Source organism: Apostichopus japonicus, chromosome 3 (assembly GCF_037975245.1).
Source record: "Apostichopus japonicus isolate 1M-3 chromosome 3, ASM3797524v1, whole genome shotgun sequence".
Taxonomy (NCBI): domain Eukaryota; kingdom Metazoa; phylum Echinodermata; class Holothuroidea; order Aspidochirotida; family Stichopodidae; genus Apostichopus; species Apostichopus japonicus.
The window spans coordinates 25,401,558-25,429,016 of record NC_092563.1 but is presented as its reverse complement, the minus strand read 5'-3'; the positions used below and the strand labels follow the sequence as shown (position 1 = coordinate 25,429,016).

Here is a 27,459-nt window from a genome sequence, read left to right as displayed (position 1 = left end):
AACTCGAGAAAAAATGTAAAAAAGAAGTATTTTGAATACATCACTGGATTTCATTGGGGGGGGGGGCAATACTGTAGCAAAAGGCCAATTGGGGGGGGGGGCATTGTCCCCCTGGCCCCCCTCTGGCTACGCCACTGTCATTTAGGCTCCACCCACTGTTAAGAATTCGAATTTTATGGGGAATATGAAGTTTGCTGACTTCCGTGTTGAGGTTGGGTCTAAGGAAGGTGGTGTTATCATTTTCATCATTTCAACTACATTTAGTGTGCACTACCACTTGAAATGTTGTCAGTGTCTACGACTGCGTGCGTTGGTGTGTTACTAAAGTGTAAGCCATTTGGGAGAACGTTAGGGGTTGTTGAGGGGTGGGGGTTGGTGGGTGGGGGCACGTTCTTTCATGCCCATCGATATATGGATATATTAAAGATATCAAATAAATTAGTATATACAAGTACGTATCGGTAGGTACACGCAGGTATATCTCATATTTCCATATATGTTGCGACAATTAAGTTCCATGGTTGGTTTAACTATTGAGGAAATCCCATAAGAAGCATATCCCACCGTGCTAAAAACTCAAGTAGCCTATCCATTACTATGTATATCATAGTTATTTACTTTTCTTTTGCCAATTCGTTTTAGACCCCGTGTAGGGGGGGGGGCCTTCCCCTCACTGTTATCTGGCAGTAAACATTGTATACCATGGAGCAGCAATGCACCTTAGTTATACTACACTTAACCGGTGAGCTATGGTAATCTCTCACCGGTGGGGGGGGGGGGGTTGGGTAGTCCCGATCATATACCGTTTCTATCTAAAGACCATTAAAAGTCAATAACGAAAACAAACAGAGAGGCCATTACTTCAGCTTCCTCTACAGTAAATTGACAACTTATAGGTTCCTAACCCGATTCATCTTGCGTTGTTAGTAAATGGAGCAAAGCAAGCATGAACAAAAATTAGTTTGTTGAAGATTAGAAAAGAAAAGATGAGGTGAATCCCAGGGAAACGTCTTTCTCTGTTTATTTCATTTTATTCAGTAATTATGTGCTATAATATTGAGCATATCTCTCTCATGCTAGTATACATGTGTTTTATCAGGCACTTGCGCTGTTATAAATCTGCTAATATTCTCTATAAAGTTTCAGTTTGTTGTTCGTTAACCCACTCTTTAATGTGCTTAGATTCTCCTACTTATTTAATCGTTTTTAATAACCTTTACATTTTGCGGTGGTTTCTGCGGTGGTTTCTGCGGTGGTTTAGGTTTGGCTTTTGGTGGTAGCTTCGCTGCTGGTTTGGCATGTACCGCACGTGGTCCTTTAGCAACAGCTGCAAATCTCTTGCCTGGTTTAGCTGGTTTCACAGGAGCTGGTTTAGGTAAAATAAAATCGCCTTTAACTTTCTGAATGTTGACAGAAATATTGACATAGAGTGGATGGAAAGTGTATGTTGGTTGCTCATAGGCAACGTTGTTAAGCCCGTCCTTTCTGAAACGAGGTTTGAAGCTCTTGAGTAAGTTCATTCTGGCGAGAAAAGATCAGAAAGATTAAGACAATTTAGTTATACTAAGACTTGATTACAAACTAACCCCATATGAAAGCTTACTGTTTAGGTACATACACGCAGTGGCGTGCAAAGGATTTCAAAGTTTGGGGGAGGGGGAGGAGGTTGGGGGGGTTGATGAGGGTGGAGGTGAGGGTGGGTGGTAGATTCAAAATTCCTACCGACTGATTATGGGGCTGAACGTTTTTGAAAGGGCCAGAGGGGGATGAAGGATTTTGTACAGGACGCGGGCTGCACTTTGGTCATTGTAGCTAACCACTATAGGTGGTTTGGCGTTTACCCCCCACATTGTAACGTAAAAAGCTGCATTCTGATGCATACAGTTAGGGCTATACAAGTAGCTCTAAAAGCAAGATTCTGCTAATAAGTATAATAATAAACACCAGAATTCCCCCGACTGACTAATGTAGTGATCTGAATCTTTTTGGGACCCCTGCAGATGTGAATAAAGTACTTTATGAAAGGAGGGGATCCTTCTTTGGGGGCCAATGAAGCCGTCTCCTATGTAAGAGGGTCCCACCACGGTCAAATGGTACTAGCTGACTACCAGTTTAGGCATATGGAAGGAGCCCTTAACGCTAAGTGCTGCTAATAAATACTTGTTTGAGGCTGAAAGGGGGGGGGGGGGGGGAGAGCACACCCGTAGTCGTGGTCCTATTCTTTCTCGACAGAATGCAGCAAAATCCCTCGACTGAACAATTTTCCCAGGATCGGAGGGTGGGGTTGGAGCATGGCTCCTTCCCATTTTGCCCACGCGAGTTCACGTAAATACAACTAACTCACCTATCCTTAGACGGAGGTGCACTGTGATGATGATGTGTGATGACGTCATAATGGCCTTTTGGACCTTTGACCCTTGTTATTTCCAGTCCGGTCTCTTTACACCTGTTCCATATTTCGTCATCTTCACCGCCCCACCCCCAATAAACGTTTGGAAAACCATTTATTGCTCGGATTTGACCGGCCGTTAATCCAGTAACAGCACCAAAAAAGTTATCGTAGGGCAATCTGCAGTCAAAGACCAAACATTGAAAAAACTCTATCAAAATTGTGAGCAATTACCCTGTAGTGGAAAGCTATAACTGTCAATTGGAGTGAATATATAGTACAACAAGCTCGCAGATCGGCTTTCCACTGGAAGCTCCTCTGAAGAAACGCAATTATAAATGCAGAATACTCTTATATTGCCTATCCGTCCTTAAATCTCTCTGTTGCAATATCTCTCACGCACTTTAAGCCAAAAGAACGTGATATTTTCCCACTGCAGGTTGTACAGAAAATATATTGATTTCCTTTTGTGTTGCGTACCTTGCAATATACATGATAGGATAGTTAATTCCTTAAGATAAACCAGTCAAACGTTTTAGATACAAATCGATATGGCTCTCCCAGAGTAAATTCATTACGTCATAACTTTCTCATTCTGCAAGTTTACTCGCAATATGCATGTGTATGTATACAAATCAATTGCGAATTCAGAATTGACAAAGCTAATTTGTTCTTACCACAGAATACAACCTCCCCCACCACCTCCCCCACCCTCTCCCGCCCTGGCACTTGGGTACTTACTTGTATTTCCATCGGTCTGATCCACTTAGGAAGTGTCGTGGCATTCCACTGCATCCGTAGTAATTTCTATCATTTTTCGGAAGATGATCCACATCGTGAAATATGAAGCAATCCCACTTGGTGAAGTTAAGGGATTCTAGGAACCCGATGTTCATCAGCATCGCTCGGTTGAAATTTAGGTTGTTTGCCTAAGGTGAGGATTGGTGGGCAAAAAATCAAATAATTAATATTCGTGGGCTAAAAAAAATATATACGTAACTCGTCCCACAGCAACCCCATTAGATAGTAAAACAATACATGTTCGGTATGTGTTATTAAACTAATGCACTGTTGTCGGTTATGTATGCGGTCTATGTTCAACCAACCAAATATTGAATAATAAGAATTTTGTAAGGGTTAGCGACTAAATAACAAAATTAGAGCAGTCAATGTGCAGATATATTTCGATATTAGTCAATATATACTTTCACTTGTTGTGTTACAGTATACATGCAAGATATAGTCACATCATATTTATATTTATAACCAGTAGAACTTTGGCGTCAAACGTTTGCATTTACACATCATACTCATACCTGTTCCACGACGTAAATTCCGAATTCCAGTCGTTGTCTCTGCAAGAATGGGATGAGGTGATGTAACAACACCGGGAGGTGGTGTGACCGATTCCTGAAAGGTATTATAATAGCTACCTGCAGTGAAAACAAGCAGACAAATAATGAAACAAATTGATGCTATTTGCATAACAATGAACCGACGATACCAACACAAAATATACTAAGTGTCACCAGCAAGCAGGAATTATGTCAAGAGGGAGGTTGATTGGTTACATCGAATTAGGTAAACTTGCTGAAATTTAGCACATGAAGCGTAACAATTCAAAATGTGAATACTATGCCAAAGATAGGGAGTATGTCAGCGTATTGATGTGCGTTTAGGGCAAAGGAGCAGGGGCGCTGTTCAGCTATAGGTGTACTCCACACCAAATATATATGTGACAGACTCCACTTACGTGTTGTTGATTGTTTATGGACCATTTACGACAGGAAAGTCAGCGCTCAAATTGATCTACGGTATCAAACGTCTCATGTCTTCTATTGTAACGTCTCCTAATTGTCTCTATGTCGTCTGATCACTATGTGTCCTGGACATTTTGACTATTATTTCTCTATGATCTCCTGATCCCTATATGAAACACTACACGCCAATTCCTCCTGATCAATATTTATTCTGTCTATATTTCTCTATATATGAAAATGTATTCTGTCTATTTCTCCCAGATCAAACAGAGCCAGGATCTGATAAATATGAATTATTTTTTAATGTCTCAGCTATAGAAACCACGACCACGTTCTCAAAAAGTGAGTGTTTTAGTAAAATCTCGTCCAGGTCAAAATACTATACAAAGTATTAATATAACTACTCAATTTAAGCAACGGAGCAGACTCTCTCGTTACAGTTGCTTTAACACTATAGGGGCTTATTACAAATATTTCATTCATTGCAAGGTATATTGCCAATAGGATTTTACATAACGTATAGATTAAAAATCTGATGCAGTTGTTTAAAATTGTCACCTAGAAACAGTAAAGCTGTGTAAAACCTACCTTCCAACGGGGCAAACATGTGCTAGGGATCCAATGTCCCCCTGGCAAGTAATTGTAGTTGTCTATCAAAGAAGACTCCGCAGATACAATCAAATCATCAAGTACCTCCCTCGAACGATTTTTTGAATTTCCCAAATATTTTGTTAATTTCTGATTGGTTCTTGCTACTGCTGCTCTAATCGCTGATTGGTTCGTTCCAAAGATTACTTCCACTGCTTTTTCCAATGAACGATCCTCCGAGTTGGGTTTTCTCTCTCCGACTGTAAATATTGGGAATGGAATATAAAAAATATGAATCTGTATACACACTGAGGCTGATTGTAATGACAAAGTTCTCTTGGAAATAATTATAAAAGCCATTCGCCCAAAACACCTCGTGAATTTCTTACTCACTGTTAGTCTTGAAAACACCTAAAATTCGTCACTAAAGTATATATTGTCACTATGTCTGTGTCACTATATATGCATCTAGCTCCATGGTGTTCTCTGGGCTCACTGTCATCATCACTATAGTTTATGCGGTAAGTTAACTGATTAATCATCATCACATTTCTTAATTTCTAATATTCATAACGTCACTTCCTCCATCGACAACAGTTAATACATGAATATGCACTGAGAGGAACGATTTTTACAGCCAATCCTCACGTGACAGTATTTCTCAAGAGAACCGTTTTGTACACAGTTTAATATGTCGAGCAATGTCACCATGCATAATACAGCCCAATGTATGACGTATCTTGTGGACCGGGGAAACCCTACGGTTAGGGTTAACCCCTAGGGTTCACCCTTACCCTAACCCGAAAACTACTGCATCACATTTAGTATCATACAATACCGTACTTCTTGAGGCCATGCAACTTGCCGCATTATGGTCTTGGTGGATATTTAAGTGAAATAACTTGAAAACTTTAAATCGGTATATTATAGAAAGACAAATGCAGTTCCATGAACGAGAGAATTGTACTCGACAAACAAGACTATTTCCTACAGATATTTGAGAAACATGTCGATAGTTAGGTCAGTATTTCGTCCCCGTTTGGTTATTGTGGACGATCGCATTAGCCAGGGACCAGCAAACACTATATAGGCAAACACTCTGTTACTTCTTCAAATTTCTTTAAGTTTAAAACTTACCCACTAGAACGGCGTAAAAGGTATTTGTCAAATAAAACTTACCGAGGGAAGGAATATCGAGTTCTCTACAAACTTGAGGAGCATCTTTTGAGAAAGCATAACAACCTGGTGAGAAAAAAACCCACACTTGCAACAGTCACTTTACTTTGATATAGTCATGTAAATGTCATGCACATGTCACATGCACGCCATGATATGATCGTGTACATAATCATGTATTTGTCTTATTATGCAGGTCATTATCGAATCATGTTAATGACAAGCATGAATGTTCTGATCAACCATTGTGTATTGATTTACATATGCTACTGTACATCAGTAGAGCCCTGTAGTGTATAGTGCTCTGAGGTGAACATGAATGACAGGTCCTTATAGCAAACACGGCGATAAGGAGCCTACATTATACAACAGACTACACACCAATCTATATGCAACCATTATTTAGCGAGATCGACTAGGCGTAACTTACCTTGTGGTAACGGGGGAGGTGTTTCTGTAGTTGCTTGTCTGGTATCCGCTGGCTCTACAACAAACAAACCAGCAGCTTCTGCTGGTAACAACAGACGCTCGAGACTTCTAAGTTGCCGTTGTCCATCCCCGCTAAGTGAAAACGGTGCCGGATGATAGGAACGACCTACAAAATAACAATAAATTGAGCACTGTATAGCATATTGCATGATTAAACCTAATGTACTGTACCATATACATCCATTGACCATGGGCATGATGAGCCTGACGACACCGAACATCAATTAACCCCATCATATGGCATCAACCATCTCTTGACCTCATATGGTAGCTGTACAGCACCTGTTTGATCTTCATAAGAGTGTATAACCCCACCCCTCCCCTCCCTTCCCCTCCCCACTCAACTCCCACTCAATATGCTGGATTTTATGTGAAAAACAACCATGTTTGGCCAGAGTATTGTATATGCGTACTGAAACGAGATATTTCTGGTGTTAAAAGTTCTGTGACACCATGGAGGTAAATGTAACCACAGAGGTAAACAAACATTTGTACAATACGTATGTACGTTAACACCAGTCTGGAAGTGTGCCTTGCAATTAATAGATGGCTCATTGAAAGAAGTAACTATATTCTTGTACTATCCCAGTCCGTTCTTAACTATAGTAATGTACTACGTCGCCTGTCCGACACACAGCCATAACCTTACAAACTAGTCCGATTAATGCATTATGCTATGCAGTCCTTCGTCGACATTGTCCGCCTGTAACAATACGTTAAGCTGATACTAACCATACTTTAGAGACCATTCGACTATGTTAACACCCACTTCACCGTTGAACAAAGTGGAACGACATGAGAGTGATTGTTATAAGTCTTTATCAATCTAGTTTACGTGTCGCTTATCGGTAATGGAAGGTTCTCTGGAAACACCCGAAAATGCGATTTGGGTGAGTTTGATTGCAACTGTCTGCACAGACCTCGTGGAAACAAAGTTTTTTCCACATGTTTTTGTTTCTAAATGACGCCCATTTAACTAATTACATCCATCACCAGTGAATAGTAATATAATACCAAGATAAAACTGTAAATGTGATAAAAATCTATTCGATACCTGCTGGCCGTCGATTCAGAGATTAATGCCACGTACCGTATACAAGGCCGATATATAGATAAGATTGAAATGATTTACACAGAGGAATGGAAAATCCGGCCCTCGAAACTTCGATAGCCCCCCCCCCCCGGCCCCACACCCTCATATACACCCCATCCTTGTGGCTACGCCTTGTTAGAACGAGAACTTGATACGAACCTTGTGCACTATTTACAGCGATGTATTCCCAGAATATTAGAGTTGTAAGGAAACTAGCTCCAAGTAGAAGAAAAATAAGGCAGGTTGCGAATGTGTGTTTAGTCGGGATCAGGTTGGCTAATGCCGGCTCAGAATATCTCAGAATAAACCGACATCTTTGTCTCTTCATCACACAATCATAAAATGTGACCATTATTCCAGTAGTCCTTTTGCAAGTAAGATCACGAATGGCTTAAATGCTGTATGAATATTACGTCACATATTCTATTTGTATGCGTATGATAGCACTCAGTATAGTCCAGCTGTTGACCAGGCTGAAACCTGATTTTTGCTTCTTTCTGTTTTCTTGGTTTAGAATGATCTAAACTTTCGAAAGCTTCGCGTTCTATCGTGACGTCACATCTGCAGAAATGCAGGGGTTCAAATAATGTGACGATAAACAAGCAATCACAGTTTTGTTCATAAAACAAACAAACATACTCCGCAATGCCCGTGTGCCAGGGCCTACACCGCTGATATTATAGCACGTATATACATCGAATAGAGTTGTTGCATCAGTCACGGTTTAGTCGATATACACCAGTGCACATCATGAAATGAATAATGCCTTGCGCCGATCTGTCGCAACTTCTCATACAAGGTAATCGATGATACCCTGCTATTGTTATGGAAATTCATAGTTCCTTAACAAAAAGACTATACTATAGGTAGGAAAGAAAACAGGGAAAAGGAGCGGTTTTGTTACTCACGAAGTTGCTGTGTTGAAATTAATTTTAACCGAAGATCTTCCTCGAATCGATAACAAATTTCCATGTTTCAGTTGCCATTGGTAACCATGTGGTACTACATTGATACCAAAATATATGTATATTTATATATATTTCTCTATTGGATAAACAGTTTGCTAACAGTTTGATTTGATTTTGAATTTTCAAAATATATTTACAATCTTAACTGACTTGTAATGTAAGCATGCACAGACTGTCTTCAAGTTGAAGTATAAATTCAACTTTATTTGTAAAAGGTTTTTACTTGCTATCATAAATTAATAATAACAATAATAACTTAAATATATAATTGTTTCTGTAGCACCTTGAAGCCCTAAACCATCTATCTAAAACAAAAGAAAACAATGGGAAATCAAAAGAAGAGAAAATGGAAGAAAGAAGGCAAGAAAATGCAGAAAAAGTAAGAAAGAAAAGGAGGTTGAGTGAGAGGGAGGTTGAGAGAGAGAGAGAGAGGCCGAGGTTGAGAGGTGGAGAGAGTAGTGGAGAGAGAGAAGAAAGAAAGAGATAAATAAGGAGAAACGGAAGAATAGGCACAGCCAGCAGCAATCTCATAAACTGAATATTAAGAAAGAAAGGTAATTAGAATACGTTGGCTAAAGAGTGAAGATTTCGAACGGGAATTAAGTATAAAATCCTAAAAGCGTTATACTTTCTGATAATGCTATAGAATATAATTAATATCTTCTTTGATGTTCATATAAAAATAAAGACGAATAACCGCGGACGATATTGCTGAGTTATTGATTTATAGAATCTTACATGAAAAGCACTGTTCAGTAGATTTCACTTAGGGTTGTTAATGTCTTGCACTATTCAATCGAATGGTTCTGTGAAGGTAGGCTATATGCAGATTATAATGATATGTGGTTAGTGATGAAGCCAAAACATACTGCTAACAGGTCTGTAACAGAATCACCGTCGACACGAAGTTGTTCTTATGAAATAATTCTCGTTCAGACCTTTTTCCAAACATAGCAACGAACAAGAACATCAATTTTCTTGTTTGAATCCAAAGTAAGGATTTATATCTTGGCATTTGTTGTTCTCCTAGCTTAACTTTCATTTATAATTTAAAGTAAAAAGTCAATAAAATTCAAGCGCCGTATAGAGGTATAGAGTGCAAAACATCCGACTTCTAGCTTTCGGGTTTCATGCCCAACCAAAGAATCATATTCTGAAGACTTCGCACTCAAATATGCTTCTGTGGAGTGTCATTGAACGGGGACCTACCTCAGATATATATTCCTGTTTTAGAAAGTTACAAACTGGGGTTTGGTTCAGCTATACTAGTTGCGACTTCTCCCACGTCATGATTCAGTGTGGTCCCGTCACTTTCCTCAGTATTCGATCAAGTGAGTAGATGCGGTGTTACAGGCCCCTCCATCGGATGGGGACGTTAAGTGGCAGCCGGCCCCGTGAGGAGTAGTTCATTAACGTCAAAATTGGTCTTTGGTTTTCATTCTTATATAAAAATCACTTATTGATATAAAGAAAATAATATTGTTACAATCAAAACAAAAACAGTTGAATGAAAAATTGACAGCTATAGAGTGAACAATTTTGCACTTTCACAGACAAATTAACAATATGATAATTAGGGGCTAGTTTTGACGACCATGTGTCATAATGACGTCACAGACAACCCAAGTCCTGTATTGTGATTCATTTCATGAAGTAAAATAAAAGTTGATTACCTTAGTTTACAAAATCAAACACCATCAGAGAACCATGTCTATAGAATTGTTGAGTTGACCCCTCCCCATTGAGATTTTTTTGAAGCCTAGATGCAAAATGGTGCTATATTTCTAAATTTTGTAGGTTACAATAATCCTTTAAAAATTACCCAAAAATAATTTTCCAGAAGCAACACTTGATTAAACTAAGGGAAGTTAAAAACGTTAACAAAAATAGACAAAAATATATGTTTTAGCCTGGATTTTATTTAGTTTTACAAGCATTTTGTGACAATATGCTTGAAAAAAACCTTAATAAAATCCATTAGCACGGACGGGTTGCCAATAGCACGTTCTTTTGTTACGAACTAACAGACTAACTAACATGGTGATTTCATGAGCTGATTCCCACAGTTAAAAATATATTTCTACACAGCCCGTCTGTATTCCATTAACTACTGTGAAAATGGGCTGTAATTTTTACCAGGCTCCCCAGCCCACCGGCATACCGGGCATTGCCCAAATGCCCGTGTGGCCAGTCGCCACTGGCGGTAGGGCTTTGTGTACGTCATGTGAGGGGGACGGGGAGGGGAACGGGATGGGGCGGGAAGGGAGAGCACATCTTCGGAAGGCAGTAAGTGGAACATGTGAGTTGAATTCGATTGGGTAAACCACACAATCACCTCAACACGCCACGACAAAAGGAAACCTCTGTGCATTCTGTTTTGCCAGCTTCCTTTTAACATTCAACGGAAGAGGCACTTATGACAAATAGTGCTTCTCCATTTTAGGTTTTTGCTACCACTGGTGGAGGGGAAGGACTTATTCCCCTCTGAGCACCCCATGCTCCACCGCCCCTGATTGGGATGGTGAGGAACGCTATACGATATACACTCAGGCCAACTAAAATGTACTGTGGTTAAAATTGCACAAGCAACCGACCAATCAGTTGAATGCAACGACCAACATCTTTGTTTGTTTTAAGATCGTAGAGCTACGCGTCAAAGAAATCTAAACAAATTGTCAATTTTTAGCATTCAGAGAAAAATCAATCTGTCTCTTTCACTTATTTACCTAACGGAAGGAAAAATGAATAAATCAACTAACACCAGTTTATAAGATCCACAGTAACGTCAGTTAAAAGGTCTGTTTTATTCTATAAGGTTATTGATATTTTTATCATAATTTACAAAATTGAATGAAAACGCTCGATCTGTGGCAGCACTGAATCAGATGTGCTTGTATACTTTTATATACGAGGTGTACACATTGCGAAGACTTGCAATAGTTTTATGACCTAGCATAATGTGAACAATCCGCGTTGACATCTAATTAGTTTTCTACCGCTTTGGAAATAAAAGGATCAATTTATTTCCCAAGAAAAGTAAACAAATAAGAGACGACAACACTTGATTCTCTAATATTCGTATTTCTCGACTAGAAGGTACCGACTTATGAGGTATTATGAAAAGCCAACAAAAATCAGTCGCCTTAGACTAGCTGAAAAGAAGCAATGTAAATAACTACCTTGCAGGTTACTCCATCGTTTTGACTGCGGGCTATGTGTTACTGTTAGTTGTCCTTATGCGCCTGATCTGTACCGTTTACAGATCTCTGAATTACAGTGCACGATTGCGTAATCTTGTTCTAATTTTTACCCAATTAATACAAAAGGACATTTTTGTTATGCAAATTTAATCATCATTTTACTTTATTTATACACCCTAGTAACTCTTAACATTCGGATGAATTCCATAAGTCCATTGACAGTTGGAGTGAAAGTAAAAATTGACCTTTAAGATCCCGTATAAGCATCCTGACAGAAAATTTGAGAAATATCATTTCGTTTTAAAATTTTCCTAAAATCGAGACTTTTCCTAATTTTTCAAAATAACATAGGTGTAGAAGGGCTCACTTTCATTATATACCAGGCATATAATTGGCAATTGATACAAAAGGACATGTTTTGTAACAACATTTTACTTGATGTAAACGCATATTAAAACTTAAAAAAAATCAGAAGAATTCTATTTAATATTCAAGTAAAAGCCAAAATTGAGATTTAAGAATACATAGAAGCATCATGAATATCATTTTCTGTCAAAATTTTACAGCTTTATAAGTTTTTTTTTTTTTCAGTTTTGTCAAAATCGGGACTTTCTACGAATTTCCCTAATTAATGTGAATGGATTTAGGGCCCTCTTTTTTCATATATCAGGTATATAATTTTATCGTATTACTTCCCATTTGATACAAATGGATATTTCTTTTACAAACATTTAATCATCATTTTACTATTACTATACTAACCCGCCAATTGAAACTGAACATTAACAAGAACTCCAATTAAAGCTTTGAGCTTTCAAACTTCGTATACGCATCATTAATCTTATTTGAGACATTAAACTTGTGACCATAATTTTGACAATTTTTTAAGCATATAACCTTATAATTTTTATCTTCAAAATTGGTCAAAATTGCAACTTTGGTTTTCAATTGTTTCTACAATAATGTAAATGCAATAGAGTCCTCACCTTTTAATATAGCAGGTGTTCTTATATACCGTTTCATTTGAAAGAAAAGACATATTTCACCATAAAGTTGTCATCATTATTTTGCTATATTTATACGCCAATTGTCACTGAACGTTCAGAAGAACTCTACGTTTAACAAATAGATAGGTTCTGACATAACACAATTAATAAAGTATATATAGGTTGAGATTTTTTTTATTTGTATAATAAATCTGTCTGCTGGTGGCTGAGCCCCTGAGTTTCTTCGGGAAAGAAGTGGGTGAACTATAACGTGGTTGCGCCTCTGAAGTTTAAACAGGCTAAGTACTATTCGGTACCTATATACTGGTAATAAAACCATGATAACCGCGTTTCATTTTGATGTTATTATCTTTCCAACGTACCATTAAGACAAAAAATACACGATATATACAGACTGATGTAGAGCAAATCAGTAGACTACAGAGACAAGTCAAAAAATCTTTAATCCCAAAAAGGAAAATTCAATTTAAGCCAGCCCCCCCCCCCTTATTTACACTACACACCGGTGGGCTATGAACCCAAATCCTCTTTAAGTTGAATTCAATGTCAATCATAATCTGCTCACAAATGTCGTTTTTGGTCGCCCAAGTATTTCGTCGTCCGCAATATTCTTGTTTTATTCTTTTACATGTTGTTGTTGTTGTTTTATCTCGTTACAACTGCATTGTCTGGGTAGTGTGTGTGGAATGGCGGGGTGGTAGGGACGGGCGGGGGGCCGGGGGGATGGGGTAGGGGTTGGGGTAAAAGTTGACATTTACAACGATGATCCACACATTGAATATTATAAAATAAACCAACGTCAAAATAAGCGCATTTGGCAGGGGAATCAAAATCGTTTTGAGAAATTTTTCCCGCAAAGTCCACAGTTTAGGAAGACTATGAAAACTATCAAGACGAATTTACAGTTGGCAAAATCTACAAATCCCAGGACCCAGTCCCCCCCCCCCCCAAAGAATTTCTTTTGTCCCATGTCACCAGTAGTGAGGCCTAGGCATGCCCACATACATATACACACACACATACCCATACACACAGTAGAGATCCTCATGATCCACCATTTCCACCATTCTATACGATCCACCATATATGATCCACCAATATGAACTTATTACGTACCACGTATGAATTTCAACCAAAGTATATAGTGGACAAACACCCCGAGCGACAAACAGGTAACACATGCATGTACACACATATTCATACACACCCAAATAACATTATGTTCTCCCTTTTCCTTAAAAATAAAAAAAATGGAATGATTTCGTCTTTTCATGAATAGTCTTTACAAGTATCCGTACATATGACCACATATTTTTAAAGTTGGTTTCCTCCTAGTTGTGACAATATTTTGACCACATAATACCTTATATGGAAAGATAATTATACAATAAAGAAATAATTCTCCTCTTTAGTTCATATATCAATTATGATAAAATATGGTAGAATAATGAATTTTTTCTTGATATGTCATGTTAGGCCGAGCTTACCTTACCTGTGTTATTTTGTAACATTAGGTTCACGTTATCAATTTTCGTAGTTGTGTATTGCGTTTTCTTCCGACATAGTTGGGACACAAATTCTACGGTGTCTCTTAAGTTTCAAATTACTTGATATGTGAATTGCTGATCAATTCTAGTAAGGTGTGTTAGTTTTGATGAAACCTTCCGAGTTCGTCAAGCACCGGTGTTCACCATAAGACGAGCTAGGCGACAAACCCGTAAAATTGTATCGACATTTTTGCAGAAATTGAATGAACTATATATAAACTCTACGTATAGGAAATTTAAATGTCCCTAAATGCTTACCTTGTACCGAGCGGCAGAGCTCTATGTGTATACAAAGCGTGGTGACCGTCACCGCTGTCGGGCGATCGACGTTTCATTTACCAGGGGCGTGTGTCAAGGGGGGGGGGTGGGGGCGGATGCTTCCACTGTCAGTCGGGGGAAACATGTAGCAGGAGGATTTTTTTTACATTCAGCCCGGGAAGAATTAGTCCACGCCCGGGCACATATCCTCAGGCGTGTGTGGCGTACACCCCCAGAAATTCAAGAGCATATTAATTCTTTGTGGCACAATATACCACACTTTAATCATTTCAGTTTGAAATATGACTCTAGTTGCAGTACTATAAACCTGTGAAGTTGACACGGACGTGATTTTGGAATGATTTACTTCCAGCGATTTGCCAACGTCTTGTCCGGTAGCGAATCCCAACGAATTAGAACCATTGTAACATTTTCTGAAGATAACTTTCTCTATCTCTCCAAATCCGTTTCAAGGAAATCGATAATAACTATTGAAGGGGAGGAACAAAGCTGTTGAAACATACACTCTGAACCGACTAAGTTACCATAAGCAAAGTTTGTTTTGCACATTAAATAGGGGAGTTTACTGAAATGGATAACATGAGTATATCTCTGTAACCACCCCTCCCCTCACCCCGCCCCCAAGGCCGGTCGTAACCAGTCTTTGAATGTGATAAAAGTTAGATAATTGGAAAGATAACTGTTTAAACAATCATTTTCCGTTTTAAGCTAAAAAAGCAAAGACAGTCTTTGTACGGAAAATGGCAAGTTGAATTTGAAGGTCTCTGCGGTAAAGAGGAAATGGAATTGATATGCATTCAAAGCACAAGTTTGCGTTTAGACGTAATTAAAGACCTGATTTATTGAGGTCTAAGCCGTTATTATTTCAAGGGGAGTACCCCCTTCCCGACCGCCTTCATTGGGGTTGGTTTCAATGGCCTCAGGGACATACAGCTTCCTTTATAAAATCATTGATCATGTATTCCATTAGTCAAGGTCTATGCCTCTATCTAAACCAGCCGGGGACAATTTAACACCCCCCCCCGTCTCACACACAACGCTACTTTTACAGCGTAGTGTGGCGTCACTGGTGTGTCCTGCCTTAGCACTAAACGATCGACGACTAATTGTAACTTGTGTAAGCTGTAAGCTGGAAGGGCGCCAGGTGAACGTTAAGTCAAAGGCCCTCATAACTTGAATCCTTACATGTAAATCCATCGAACTTAAAGGGACACGTGAATCCATATATACTGGCAAACGGGCCCTTCAAATTCTCATCTCTTCCACCTCATGGCGGAAACGCGTTTGCTTTTCAAAAGAGCTTCAAATGACCGTAATTTTCGTTAACGATATGTTTTAAGTTTTGATGACGGTCTGAGCTTTTACAAGATTTCAATAATTTTCAATAATTATGTGTACAGTAGTGTATAGACCCACACCGGGGCATAATCGACAAGGGGGACCGCAACCGGGGCATAATCGGTGACCGGAACTAGGGCAAAATGGACAGTGGGGGCCCAGACCGGGGCAAAATGGACATTGGGGACCGGAACTAGGGCAAAATGGACATTGGGGACCGGAACTAGGGCAAAATGGACATTGGGGACCGGAACTAGGGCAAAATGGACAGTGGGGACCCAGACCGGGGCATAATCGACAAGGGGGACCGGAACTAGGGCAAAATGGACAGTGGGGACCGGAACTAGGGCAAAATGGACAATGGGGACCCGAACTAGGGCATTTCTGGAAAATGAGAACAAAAGCGATGTGTTGTACAGTTTTGTTTTTTATTCGAGTGCATCATATCTTCACATCAAACAAGAAAATATATTGAACAAAAGGATAAGTCAATAGTGGCTTTAGTGACAATAACAATAGCGACTCGTCCGTTAGGTAGGATATCGATCGATTTCTGTTTGAGGCAAACAATTACTAACCCCTAAGATCATCGTCCGTTAGCTATTTTCGCGCTCAGTACACAATGAAACTCAATGTTCTCCTTTGGGGTCTTAACCTTTCCTTTAGGATATATTTTGTCCGGTACAGTAATGTAGCGGGGGACGGATTTTCCAAAAAAAAATTAGTACACTATTATATACAAACACACTAGCTACATATGAGAAAAACACTGTATTGAATATTGAAAGGTATCCAACATCAGCACGACACTTTTCTAAACTCGTTAAAGTCAAAATAGATTTACCTAAAAGTTTCACTTGATCTGATACTAAAAAACGTTAGCACCGAACAGTTCATGAAACGTCACTTTGTAAATAATAAAATTAAAAAAGATAAAAGATGCATCGCTAAACTCATTTCATAAAATGTATGTCAATTTAAGAAAACACTTCATTTAAAATAAATAAACACATAAAATCATGCATGATTATGTTTAGAACAACAACTTGGTAAGCACATGAAATAGTGAACATTGAAATGATCAATCGTTAAAGATATGGATTGATAAAATAATATACATCTTGGTCATTACGGTGAACGTCATCGGTAAACCTGCCAACGATATCCGCCATACGTTGTCCACGGTTGTTATTTCTTTCTTCAGATCGATCGTATAGTCACCCACGTCTCTCTGACAACTTACACATCGTTGTCATCGTCCTCCTCCTCATCACTTTCGTATTTGTACTTCAGTCCATGATGTAATATCTTAGACATTTCCTTATTGAGTTCGAGCAAGTGCATCCAAGTCTCCACAGCATCATACGTGCGTTCACCATCCCCGTCATCGTGATCGTCACCACCATTATCCTCACTGCTACTACTGCCAGTACCGTCTGATGTTTCAATCGGCTCATCCGAACTATTTTGTTCATTACTTCCCTCAGTATCCACCAGGTCATCGTCCTCTTCACTGCGGTCATCGGTCGAATCACTTTCACGATGTTTGCATTTCACGCCGACACGACGCGTATTCACATAACGATCTCTATTACCATTCACACTGTCATCCTCGCTTTTAGTTACCATCGCTGCCTTTTGATTACTAGGGTGAATGATGGAGTCGTGTCGACGAAGATTGAACTGACGGTTAAATCCTTTATTGCATATTTTACAACGAAATCTCATCTTGAGGGTGTGTACTCTTTTGTGTCATTCGACGCAATGAGAGCTATTAAACAAAAATGTGAATGATATACTTTTTGAATATATCAATATGAGCACATGCTCAATTACTCATCTAAACGACTCTCTTTTGCTCACGATGTGCTCTTTTGCTCTTTGAGTCACTCCTTTTATGCTCGCGTGCTCATCACATGAACCACATCATGCATTTTTGTTTTGTTGCTAATTCTAATATGAGCACATGCTCAATTGCTCATCTAAACGACTCTTTTTTGCTCACGGTGTGCTCTTTTGCTCTTTGAGTCACTCATTTTGTACTCGTGTGCTCATCACATGAACCACATCACGCGTTTTTGTTTTGTTGCTAATTCTAATATGAGCACATGCTCAATTGCTCATCTAAACGACTCTTTTTTGCTCACGGTGTGCTCTTCGAGTCACTCATTTTGTGCTCGTATTTAAAAAATGATATAATCCACGGTAAAGGTTCCAGTGAAAATAATATCGTATGAATCCACGGAACTTGCTTCGAAGGTCCGACAAAGGGAAGAGAGAAAGTATCCCGGTAAATGAATCCGATTGGTCTATGTGTATCAAGTTTTATGTCGTGTACGTGGCACAGGCGAAAGATCCTCAGGTATGGGACCAATCAAGCCTGCTCGTGCAATGTATCAGCCAAAAACGCATCGGCTTGGTTACTTTTCAGCCATGACGCACTTTTCCCGATCAAAATTTGGCACAAAGTGAGACTGTCCTACCTAACCACTGTTTGTATACCCCCAATACTTTATCAAGTTCTAATGGAGCACCTTCCTCCCCGAAGACTATTTGACCTTCTGCCCCCTTTACCCCTCTTTGAAAACGATCGATCGGGACCATTGTCTGCCACCAGCCTAAGATTCCAACACACACAATGAGGCATTATCGATACTTGGGTGAGACTTGGCATGTATAATGTGCACATATACGCAGTGTATATAGTGTATTTGTATAACACTGTGTGAGCTATAGGCACAACGTATGAGACCATCGTAACCCATGTTTGGATCATCCTTATTTTGGATAACTGGCTCGCTTTTCGGCCTTTTGGCTAAGATCATGTGTAGTATCTGTTCTTTTCGGGAATGGTGATGCACACCTGACGATGATCACACAGTCACAGTCCCGATGCAAGGGGACTGGGGTTAGAAGCGGATCAGTCGTTCAGTAGTTTGGTTTTCGTGCCCAGGTTCTTTCCTGGGCGACTTTTTCTTAAAAAGTATTTTGGATAACTGGCTCTTATTAGCCAGGTAAGTTTTCTTTTCTAACCGCAAAGTTTTGGTTTTCACTCGTTTCCCCGTGAAACATTAGTTTGTCTGTAACTTGCTATTCCCCGGAAAAGTCAACACTAACGAGATTTTTCTTTTCTAGAGTTTTCTCAGTACTACGATAGGGCGAGCATACTTTTTTATGTCTAAATAACGATGGTAAAATGGAACTAAGATCACCGTTAGGTCTACAATAAATTTACATTTTACTTGAGTCGTATGGTAAAATGGACCTCAAAAACACCTTTTTGTGTACAATAAAGATTGTGCTTGATGATATACACACATCGTACATTTGGATATGGTATTTTTAAACGGTCCTAAGTTTAAAATAACGTAGACTATATAAAGATCTATGTATTTGGGTAAATATATATATATATATATATATACAGGCCTATGTTGTAAAGTATCGGAGCCTTTACATGATAGAAGAATATATAACTGAACTAGCCTAAATGTATTAAATTAACCAACCTCTTAAATTACACCAATGCCTAAATGGCCTACCACTATAGTTAAGCCTATACATACGTTAGAAATAAATGAGACGACACAATGCATGTTTAAGGAGAGTGTTGAGTCTGCTCTTTCTGGAATATTTGATAACCCTTTGTAGAGTCGGTTAAAAAGTTTTATGAAAAAGTACTGATCAGCTTAAGTCTGACAAGGTCTTCGATGGTTTCTTCTTCCTCCTTAATGTCCTCATCTACCATGGTGAGTTTCCGGGAAAATTTCGGCCAGTGTCTCTATGAAGACATTGTATTCTTTTCCCGTTATCCTCTGCTCCTTCAGGCTCCTTCTCCTCCTCCACATGCCGCAAATACCCAACGGTGGAATACAAATGCAGGCCACCGGGTGATTTACAATTTGCGTTGGTGTTTCAAAACGTTGACAATAAAAGACACAATATGCTCGTGCTAGCCATCTTCGAGGCTATTGCTCAAATGACGTAATCACCACAGAGACATCGTCTTATATAGGGTTCCAAATGTTAATAGCGTTTAGTGTGTACGCCACAGTGTAAGTATAGGTAATGGCTAGTTTCAAAAATACCGCCAAATCATGTAATCACCGCCTCTTTACACATGCGCAGTACTCACTCGTACGATGTACTTATGCAACTGATGATGTCATCCCTAAAATTGATCTAGGACTTGCAACTTTGTTCGATCGCGAAATTCTTAACCGTAACGTGTCTCATAAACAGCGCGAATATAGCAAACGGACGATCATCTTAGGGGCTAGTAATTGTTTGCCTCAAACATCGATATCCTACCTAACGGACGAGTCGCTATTGTTATTGTCACTAAAGTCACTATTGACTTATCCGTTTGTTCAAAACGTGTACTATTCACATTCGTTGATGTTTTTACACTGTGTAACATATAGCCAGCGGTACAAATGTTTTTACGTACAATAGCGTCAAACGGTGCATAGATAGTTTTATATATTTAAGGGAAAATAAAACAAAGTTGCAAGTCCTAGATCAATTTTAGGGATGACATCATCAGTTGCATAAGTACATCGTACGAGTGAGTACTGCGCATGTGTAAAGAGGCGGTGATTACATGATTTGGCGGTATTTTTGAAACTAGCCATTACCTATACTTACACTGTGGCGTACACACTAAACGCTATTAACATTTGGAACCCTATATAAGACGATGTCTCTGTGGTGATTACGTCATTTGAGCAATAGCCTCGAAGATGGCTAGCACGAGCATATTGTGTCTTTTATTGTCAACGTTTTGAAACACCAACGCAAATTGTAAATCACCCGGTGGCCTGCATTTGTATTCCACCGTTGGGTATTTGCGGCATGTGGAGGAGGAGAAGGAGCCTGAAGGAGCAGAGGATAACGGGAAAAGAATACAATGTCTTCATAGAGACACTGGCCGAAATTTTCCCGGAAACTCACCATGGTAGATGAGGACATTAAGGAGGAAGAAGAAACCATCGAAGACCTTGTCAGACTTAAGCTGATCAGTACTTTTTCATAAAACTTTTTAACCGACTCTACAAAGGGTTATCAAATATTCCAGAAAGAGCAGACTCAACACTCTCCTTAAACATGCATTGTGTCGTCTCATTTATTTCTAACGTATGTATAGGCTTAACTATAGTGGTAGGCCATTTAGGCATTGGTGTAATTTAAGAGGTTGGTTAATTTAATACATTTAGGCTAGTTCAGTTATATATTCTTCTATCATGTAAAGGCTCCGATACTTTACAACATAGGCCTGTATATATATATATATATATTTACCCAAATACATAGATCTTTATATAGTCTACGTTATTTTAAACTTAGGACCGTTTAAAAATACCATATCCAAATGTACGATGTGTGTATATCATCAAGCACAATCTTTATTGTACACAAAAAGGTGTTTTTGAGGTCCATTTTACCATACGACTCAAGTAAAATGTAAATTTATTGTAGACCTAACGGTGATCTTAGTTCCATTTTACCATCGTTATTTAGACATAAAAAAGTATGCTCGCCCTATCGTAGTACTGAGAAAACTCTAGAAAAGAAAAATCTCGTTAGTGTTGACTTTTCCGGGGAATAGCAAGTTACAGACAAACTAATGTTTCACGGGGAAACGAGTGAAAACCAAAACTTTGCGGTTAGAAAAGAAAACTTACCTGGCTAATAAGAGCCAGTTATCCAAAATACTTTTTAAGAAAAAGTCGCCCAGGAAAGAACCTGGGCACGAAAACCAAACTACTGAACGACTGATCCGCTTCTAACCCCAGTCCCCTTGCATCGGGACTGTGACTGTGTGATCATCGTCAGGTGTGCATCACCATTCCCGAAAAGAACAGATACTACACATGATCTTAGCCAAAAGGCCGAAAAGCGAGCCAGTTATCCAAAATAAGGATGATCCAAACATGGGTTACGATGGTCTCATACGTTGTGCCTATAGCTCACACAGTGTTATACAAATACACTATATACACTGCGTATATGTGCACATTATACATGCCAAGTCTCACCCAAGTATCGATAATGCCTCATTGTGTGTGTTGGAATCTTAGGCTGGTGGCAGACAATGGTCCCGATCGATCGTTTTCAAAGAGGGGTAAAGGGGGCAGAAGGTCAAATAGTCTTCGGGGAGGAAGGTGCTCCATTAGAACTTGATAAAGTATTGGGGGTATACAAACAGTGGTTAGGTAGGACAGTCTCACTTTGTGCCAAATTTTGATCGGGAAAAGTGCGTCATGGCTGAAAAGTAACCAAGCCGATGCGTTTTTGGCTGATACATTGCACGAGCAGGCTTGATTGGTCCCATACCTGAGGATCTTTCGCCTGTGCCACGTACACGACATAAAACTTGATACACATAGACCAATCGGATTCATTTACCGGGATACTTTCTCTCTTCCCTTTGTCGGACCTTCGAAGCAAAGTTCCGTGGATTCATACGATATTATTTTCACTGGAACCTTTACCGTGGATTATATCATTTTTTAAATACGAGCACAAAATGAGTGACTCGAAGAGCACACCGTGAGCAAAAAAGAGTCGTTTAGATGAGCAATTGAGCATGTGCTCATATTAGAATTAGCAACAAAACAAAAACGCGTGATGTGGTTCATGTGATGAGCACACGAGTACAAAATGAGTGACTCAAAGAGCAAAAGAGCACACCGTGAGCAAAAAAGAGTCGTTTAGATGAGCAATTGAGCATGTGCTCATATTAGAATTAGCAACAAAACAAAAATGCATGATGTGGTTCATGTGATGAGCACGCGAGCATAAAAGGAGTGACTCAAAGAGCAAAAGAGCACATCGTGAGCAAAAGAGAGTCGTTTAGATGAGTAATTGAGCATGTGCTCATATTGATATATTCAAAAAGTATATCATTCACATTTTTGTTTAATAGCTCTCATTGCGTCGAATGACACAAAAGAGTACACACCCTCAAGATGAGATTTCGTTGTAAAATATGCAATAAAGGATTTAACCGTCAGTTCAATCTTCGTCGACACGACTCCATCATTCACCCTAGTAATCAAAAGGCAGCGATGGTAACTAAAAGCGAGGATGACAGTGTGAATGGTAATAGAGATCGTTATGTGAATACGCGTCGTGTCGGCGTGAAATGCAAACATCGTGAAAGTGATTCGACCGATGACCGCAGTGAAGAGGACGATGACCTGGTGGATACTGAGGGAAGTAATGAACAAAATAGTTCGGATGAGCCGATTGAAACATCAGACGGTACTGGCAGTAGTAGCAGTGAGGATAATGGTGGTGACGATCACGATGACGGGGATGGTGAACGCACGTATGATGCTGTGGAGACTTGGATGCACTTGCTCGAACTCAATAAGGAAATGTCTAAGATATTACATCATGGACTGAAGTACAAATACGAAAGTGATGAGGAGGAGGACGATGACAACGATGTGTAAGTTGTCAGAGAGACGTGGGTGACTATACGATCGATCTGAAGAAAGAAATAACAACCGTGGACAACGTATGGCGGATATCGTTGGCAGGTTTACCGATGACGTTCACCGTAATGACCAAGATGTATATTATTTTATCAATCCATATCTTTAACGATTGATCATTTCAATGTTCACTATTTCATGTGCTTACCAAGTTGTTGTTCTAAACATAATCATGCATGATTTTATGTGTTTATTTATTTTAAATGAAGTGTTTTCTTAAATTGACATACATTTTATGAAATGAGTTTAGCGATGCATCTTTTATCTTTTTTAATTTTATTATTTACAAAGTGACGTTTCATGAACTGTTCGGTGCTAACGTTTTTTAGTATCAGATCAAGTGAAACTTTTAGGTAAATCTATTTTGACTTTAACGAGTTTAGAAAAGTGTCGTGCTGATGTTGGATACCTTTCAATATTCAATACAGTGTTTTTCTCATATGTAGCTAGTGTGTTTGTATATAATAGTGTACTATTTTTTTTTTGGAAAATCCGTCCCCCGCTACATTACTGTACCGGACAAAATATATCCTAAAGGAAAGGTTAAGACCCCAAAGGAGAACATTGAGTTTCATTGTGTACTGAGCGCGAAAATAGCTAACGGACGATGATCTTAGGGGTTAGTAATTGTTTGCCTCAAACAGAAATCGATCGATATCCTACCTAACGGACGAGTCGCTATTGTTATTGTCACTAAAGCCACTATTGACTTATCCTTTTGTTCAATATATTTTCTTGTTTGATGTGAAGATATGATGCACTCGAATAAAAAACAAAACTGTACAACACATCGCTTTTGTTCTCATTTTCCAGAAATGCCCTAGTTCGGGTCCCCATTGTCCATTTTGCCCTAGTTCCGGTCCCCACTGTCCATTTTGCCCTAGTTCCGGTCCCCCTTGTCGATTATGCCCCGGTCTGGGTCCCCACTGTCCATTTTGCCCTAGTTCCGGTCCCCAATGTCCATTTTGCCCTAGTTCCGGTCCCCAATGTCCATTTTGCCCTAGTTCCGGTCCCCAATGTCCATTTTGCCCCGGTCTGGGTCCCCACTGTCCATTTTGCCCTAGTTCCGGTCACCGATTATGCCCCGGTTGCGGTCCCCCTTGTCGATTATGCCCCGGTGTGGGTCTATACACTACTGTGTACATTACCTTAAATTGTGAGCTGCCTTCTCATTATGTCTCCTTTTTCTCCAACTTTTTATATAGACAATTTAGGTTTTGCTTAAAATTTTTATACATTTTGAGAGGTTCGACTCTTGATGAAAGTACTGCATACCAAATATACCTATGTGATTTTCTCTCCATGTTAAATAATGAATTATTCATAAACCGATGCTGCACACAAGTACACGTAGTACCGCACAAACAATACTTCAGCAAAGAAATACAAAAAAAGAGGGCGTTGAACGATTTATTTTATTCGTCGAATAACACGGTTATACGTTGGTCTTTGATTATCTTATTTGTAGTATATGAATGGCTTTTATAAGTATCCGTACGCATAGCAACCGATATTTAAGATTCCTTTTCTCGTTGTTATGGCAAGATTTCTATGATATGACATTCTCTCTATGGAAAGATAATAACGCAATTAAGAACTGTTGTCCTTATGACGGTTTATTTCGGTTATTGTAAATTATGGTATCAGAAGAAATGTTGTACTCATATGTCATGTTAGGTCAATAGCAAAATTCAGTGATACAACGTAACATTAGGTTCACAGCTTTCAAATTTCGGTGTGCGTGAAAGCGAGACAGCGCAATATCTCACAAATAACGTATTAGCAAAACTAATGACACACCGTAGAATTCGTTAGAGAAAACACGCCTTGAGTAAAGCGTTTCTGTATGTTGCCGAGTTGGACGAATCTAACCGTAATAGTATTTACCGACTGCGATCCGCGTTATAGTCATTGCCGACTGTGCAATCCGCCGTCAACTTCACATTTTTTCAAGGTCGGTAAAAATGACTCCATAGTTTTCCCTTTCGGGAAACCAAAATGGCATTAACATGAAACCTAATGACATGAATAAGTTCAATTTAACGCCCTGCTGCTAGGTTCATGTAATCATCGTATGATGTAAGTAAACGAAACCATGCATACTTTAGCTGTTTCAAAATAGAGGGCTCCTCATATTGTCTGATTTCTGGAGTCTGAAATCGTAATTACGATATTTTTAACGCGGGTTTAGTAAAATATCGCCCTCTTATAGTTTATCCGAAATTTCAACCCAGCATTTATCTTTAGTATAACTTTGAGTTTGGTCGGCAATTTTCCAAAGTAGCCGAATGTCACTGAAAAACAAAAACAACATCGATTATTTAACTATGGAGCTCTCAAAGTGCCAACGAGTCATTAATGTTATTTTAGGTGAATTAAATTAATATCTCAGTATCTATAAGATGAGATGTTGTAATATTGAGATACAAGATCTTAATATCCTAATACCTGTACAAAAAGATATTGAAGTATTGAGATATAAGATATTAATATGTTAATATATTGAAATACTTAGACACGGTATCTGAAATATATCAATATCTAAACATTAATGTATTGAAATATTCAGATTCCAGATCTTAATATCATAATATCTGTACATTACGACAATGAAATATTTAAAACTTATAATTAAATCAATCAGTCAGTTGGTTTGTCGGTCGGTCAGTACATAGTGAATAAATAAATAAGTAAATAAAAAAGTAAGTAAATAAAAGAATGAAAATGAATGAATGAATGTATTAATGAATGCATTAATGAATGCATGGATGCATAAATGAATGAATGATTGAATGAATGGATGGATGAAATATACATTGCATATCGTGATCAGGCCTACATTTCAGAATGATCGAATAGCTCAAGAACTACAACTATACAACTATGAATAACCGCCAAATTAGCCTTTACCCACTGTTTCCCTACTGAAAGCAACTAGCTCATACTTCAATGTATTATCAGTCCCATTCGAGATGTGACAGATGCCTTAAGGGACGTCACCTCGCCAATGCTACACTTCACTAATGAATATTCATGAGCCTCATAGTATCGGCTTTATTTCACAGTGTTTATGATTTGTAACTTGTTTAAATGGTATATTTTACTCGATTCGTGGTGGATTTCACCCTTTTATCACGAATCAAGTGTTGAACGTGTTGTTATGCAGTAAATTTGGCATTCAGATATTAAGATATTATTCCGATCATTTTAAAGAACGTTAATTTGATTGTTTTACAGGAAACCTAGACAAGCATCTTTACTTTTAGCAGAGGAACTCAGAAAGGCAACCAAGGTTATAGCAATGTAGCCAATTTGTGCCTATTTGTGTTTAGAATATATTGTACTGGTTAAAGTGACGTAATTAACTGTTATGATCAAGATGTTGTTTTCACATTTTCTTCTGTAAATACATACCTTAATTCTGACTCGATAAGATAGTTGTGATAGCACATTTTATGTTAAATGTTCATGTAGTCCACAACCTCAAGGATCAGTTATAATTAGTTCTTGCTGACGTCATCGCTTTAATTGTAATTGTATCAATAGTGCGTGTCATCGGGTAAGATAATATAGTAGCCATGAAAGTGCACATAAACACAGCTGCAGGCGTTTATTTACAACTACCAATCTCCTTCTTCATGCCTTAGGTCAGAAGATCTAATTCTTCGATAAGCGATCCCCATGTCATAAAATATTTGAGTATTATAAATATCTCGATAAAAGAAAAATTCTCTGGTTAGCGTATATCGTTATTAAGCTTTGATATTTTTAAAATCCTCTACAGATATGTATGATTCGTTTCTTACGTCACAAAATAACTCAGGAGAATTGAAAGTGAATCACCCTGGGGAGGATACAGCGCTGTTGCCTCGGGGAACGTCGATAGAGTGCATAGATATTTCTTTATATATATACTAAAGCCATACCAAATTATAATTATTATAAACTAGAAGAAGAAGAAGCAACAATAAAAACTGTTTTTGTTTGTGACAGGAATATTTTAACATCTCTTTATCCCATTTGATTAGCCGAGCCATATCTCTTTAATCAGTTTGATATTTTGGATTCTTTTAGTCGGCTCAGAGGAGTGTAACAATATTTCATGGATTTTGTTTGTGTGTGT

General features: G+C 38.7%; 2 protein-coding genes and 2 pseudogenes across 3 annotated transcripts in view; 2 read left to right on the top strand and 2 right to left on the bottom strand.

Annotated features, from left to right (window-relative positions):
* Positions 1 to 1,004: 1,004 nt before the first annotated feature.
* Positions 1,005 to 8,232, bottom strand: LOC139965605 (uncharacterized). The gene is made up of 8 exons (XM_071968144.1): positions 7,655 to 8,232; positions 6,344 to 6,508; positions 5,917 to 5,979; positions 4,738 to 4,997; positions 3,706 to 3,822; positions 3,131 to 3,318; positions 2,345 to 2,569; positions 1,005 to 1,521 (listed from the first exon to the last, which is right to left on the bottom strand). Exons 1-8 carry the CDS (start codon positions 7,845 to 7,847, stop codon positions 1,197 to 1,199), a joined length of 1,536 nt encoding a protein of 511 aa, XP_071824245.1. The 5' UTR covers positions 7,848 to 8,232; the 3' UTR covers positions 1,005 to 1,196.
* LOC139965606 (visual pigment-like receptor peropsin) overlaps positions 6,774 to 27,459 on the top strand; it is a 51,585-nt gene continuing 30,899 nt past the window's right edge. Inside the window, exons 1-2 of one of the 2 annotated variants that reach the window (XM_071968146.1) lie at positions 6,774 to 7,292; positions 8,744 to 8,842. The gene's annotated coding sequence lies outside the window, so the exon portion shown is untranslated. The remainder of the gene's footprint in view (positions 7,293 to 8,743; positions 8,843 to 27,459) is intronic. The other variant, XM_071968147.1, reaches the window with a different exon arrangement.
* On the top strand, positions 18,630 to 18,724 carry LOC139965868 (U2 spliceosomal RNA; annotated as a pseudogene).
* Positions 21,643 to 21,737, bottom strand: LOC139965867 (U2 spliceosomal RNA; annotated as a pseudogene).

Excerpts from the sequence above, each read along its gene's own strand:
- LOC139965605 (XM_071968144.1), bottom strand. The coding sequence starts at position 7,847 with ATGGTCACATTTTATGATTGTGTGATGAAGAGACAAAGATGTCGGTTT. Across the intron at positions 6,509-7,654 it reads CGCTGTAAATAGTGCACAAG|GTCGTTCCTATCATCCGGCA; the intron begins GTTCGTATCAAG and ends GTTATTTTGTAG. Across the intron at positions 2,570-3,130 it reads TCAGACCGATGGAAATACAA|ATTGCCCTACGATAACTTTT; the intron begins GTAAGTACCCAA and ends CTTTGACTGCAG.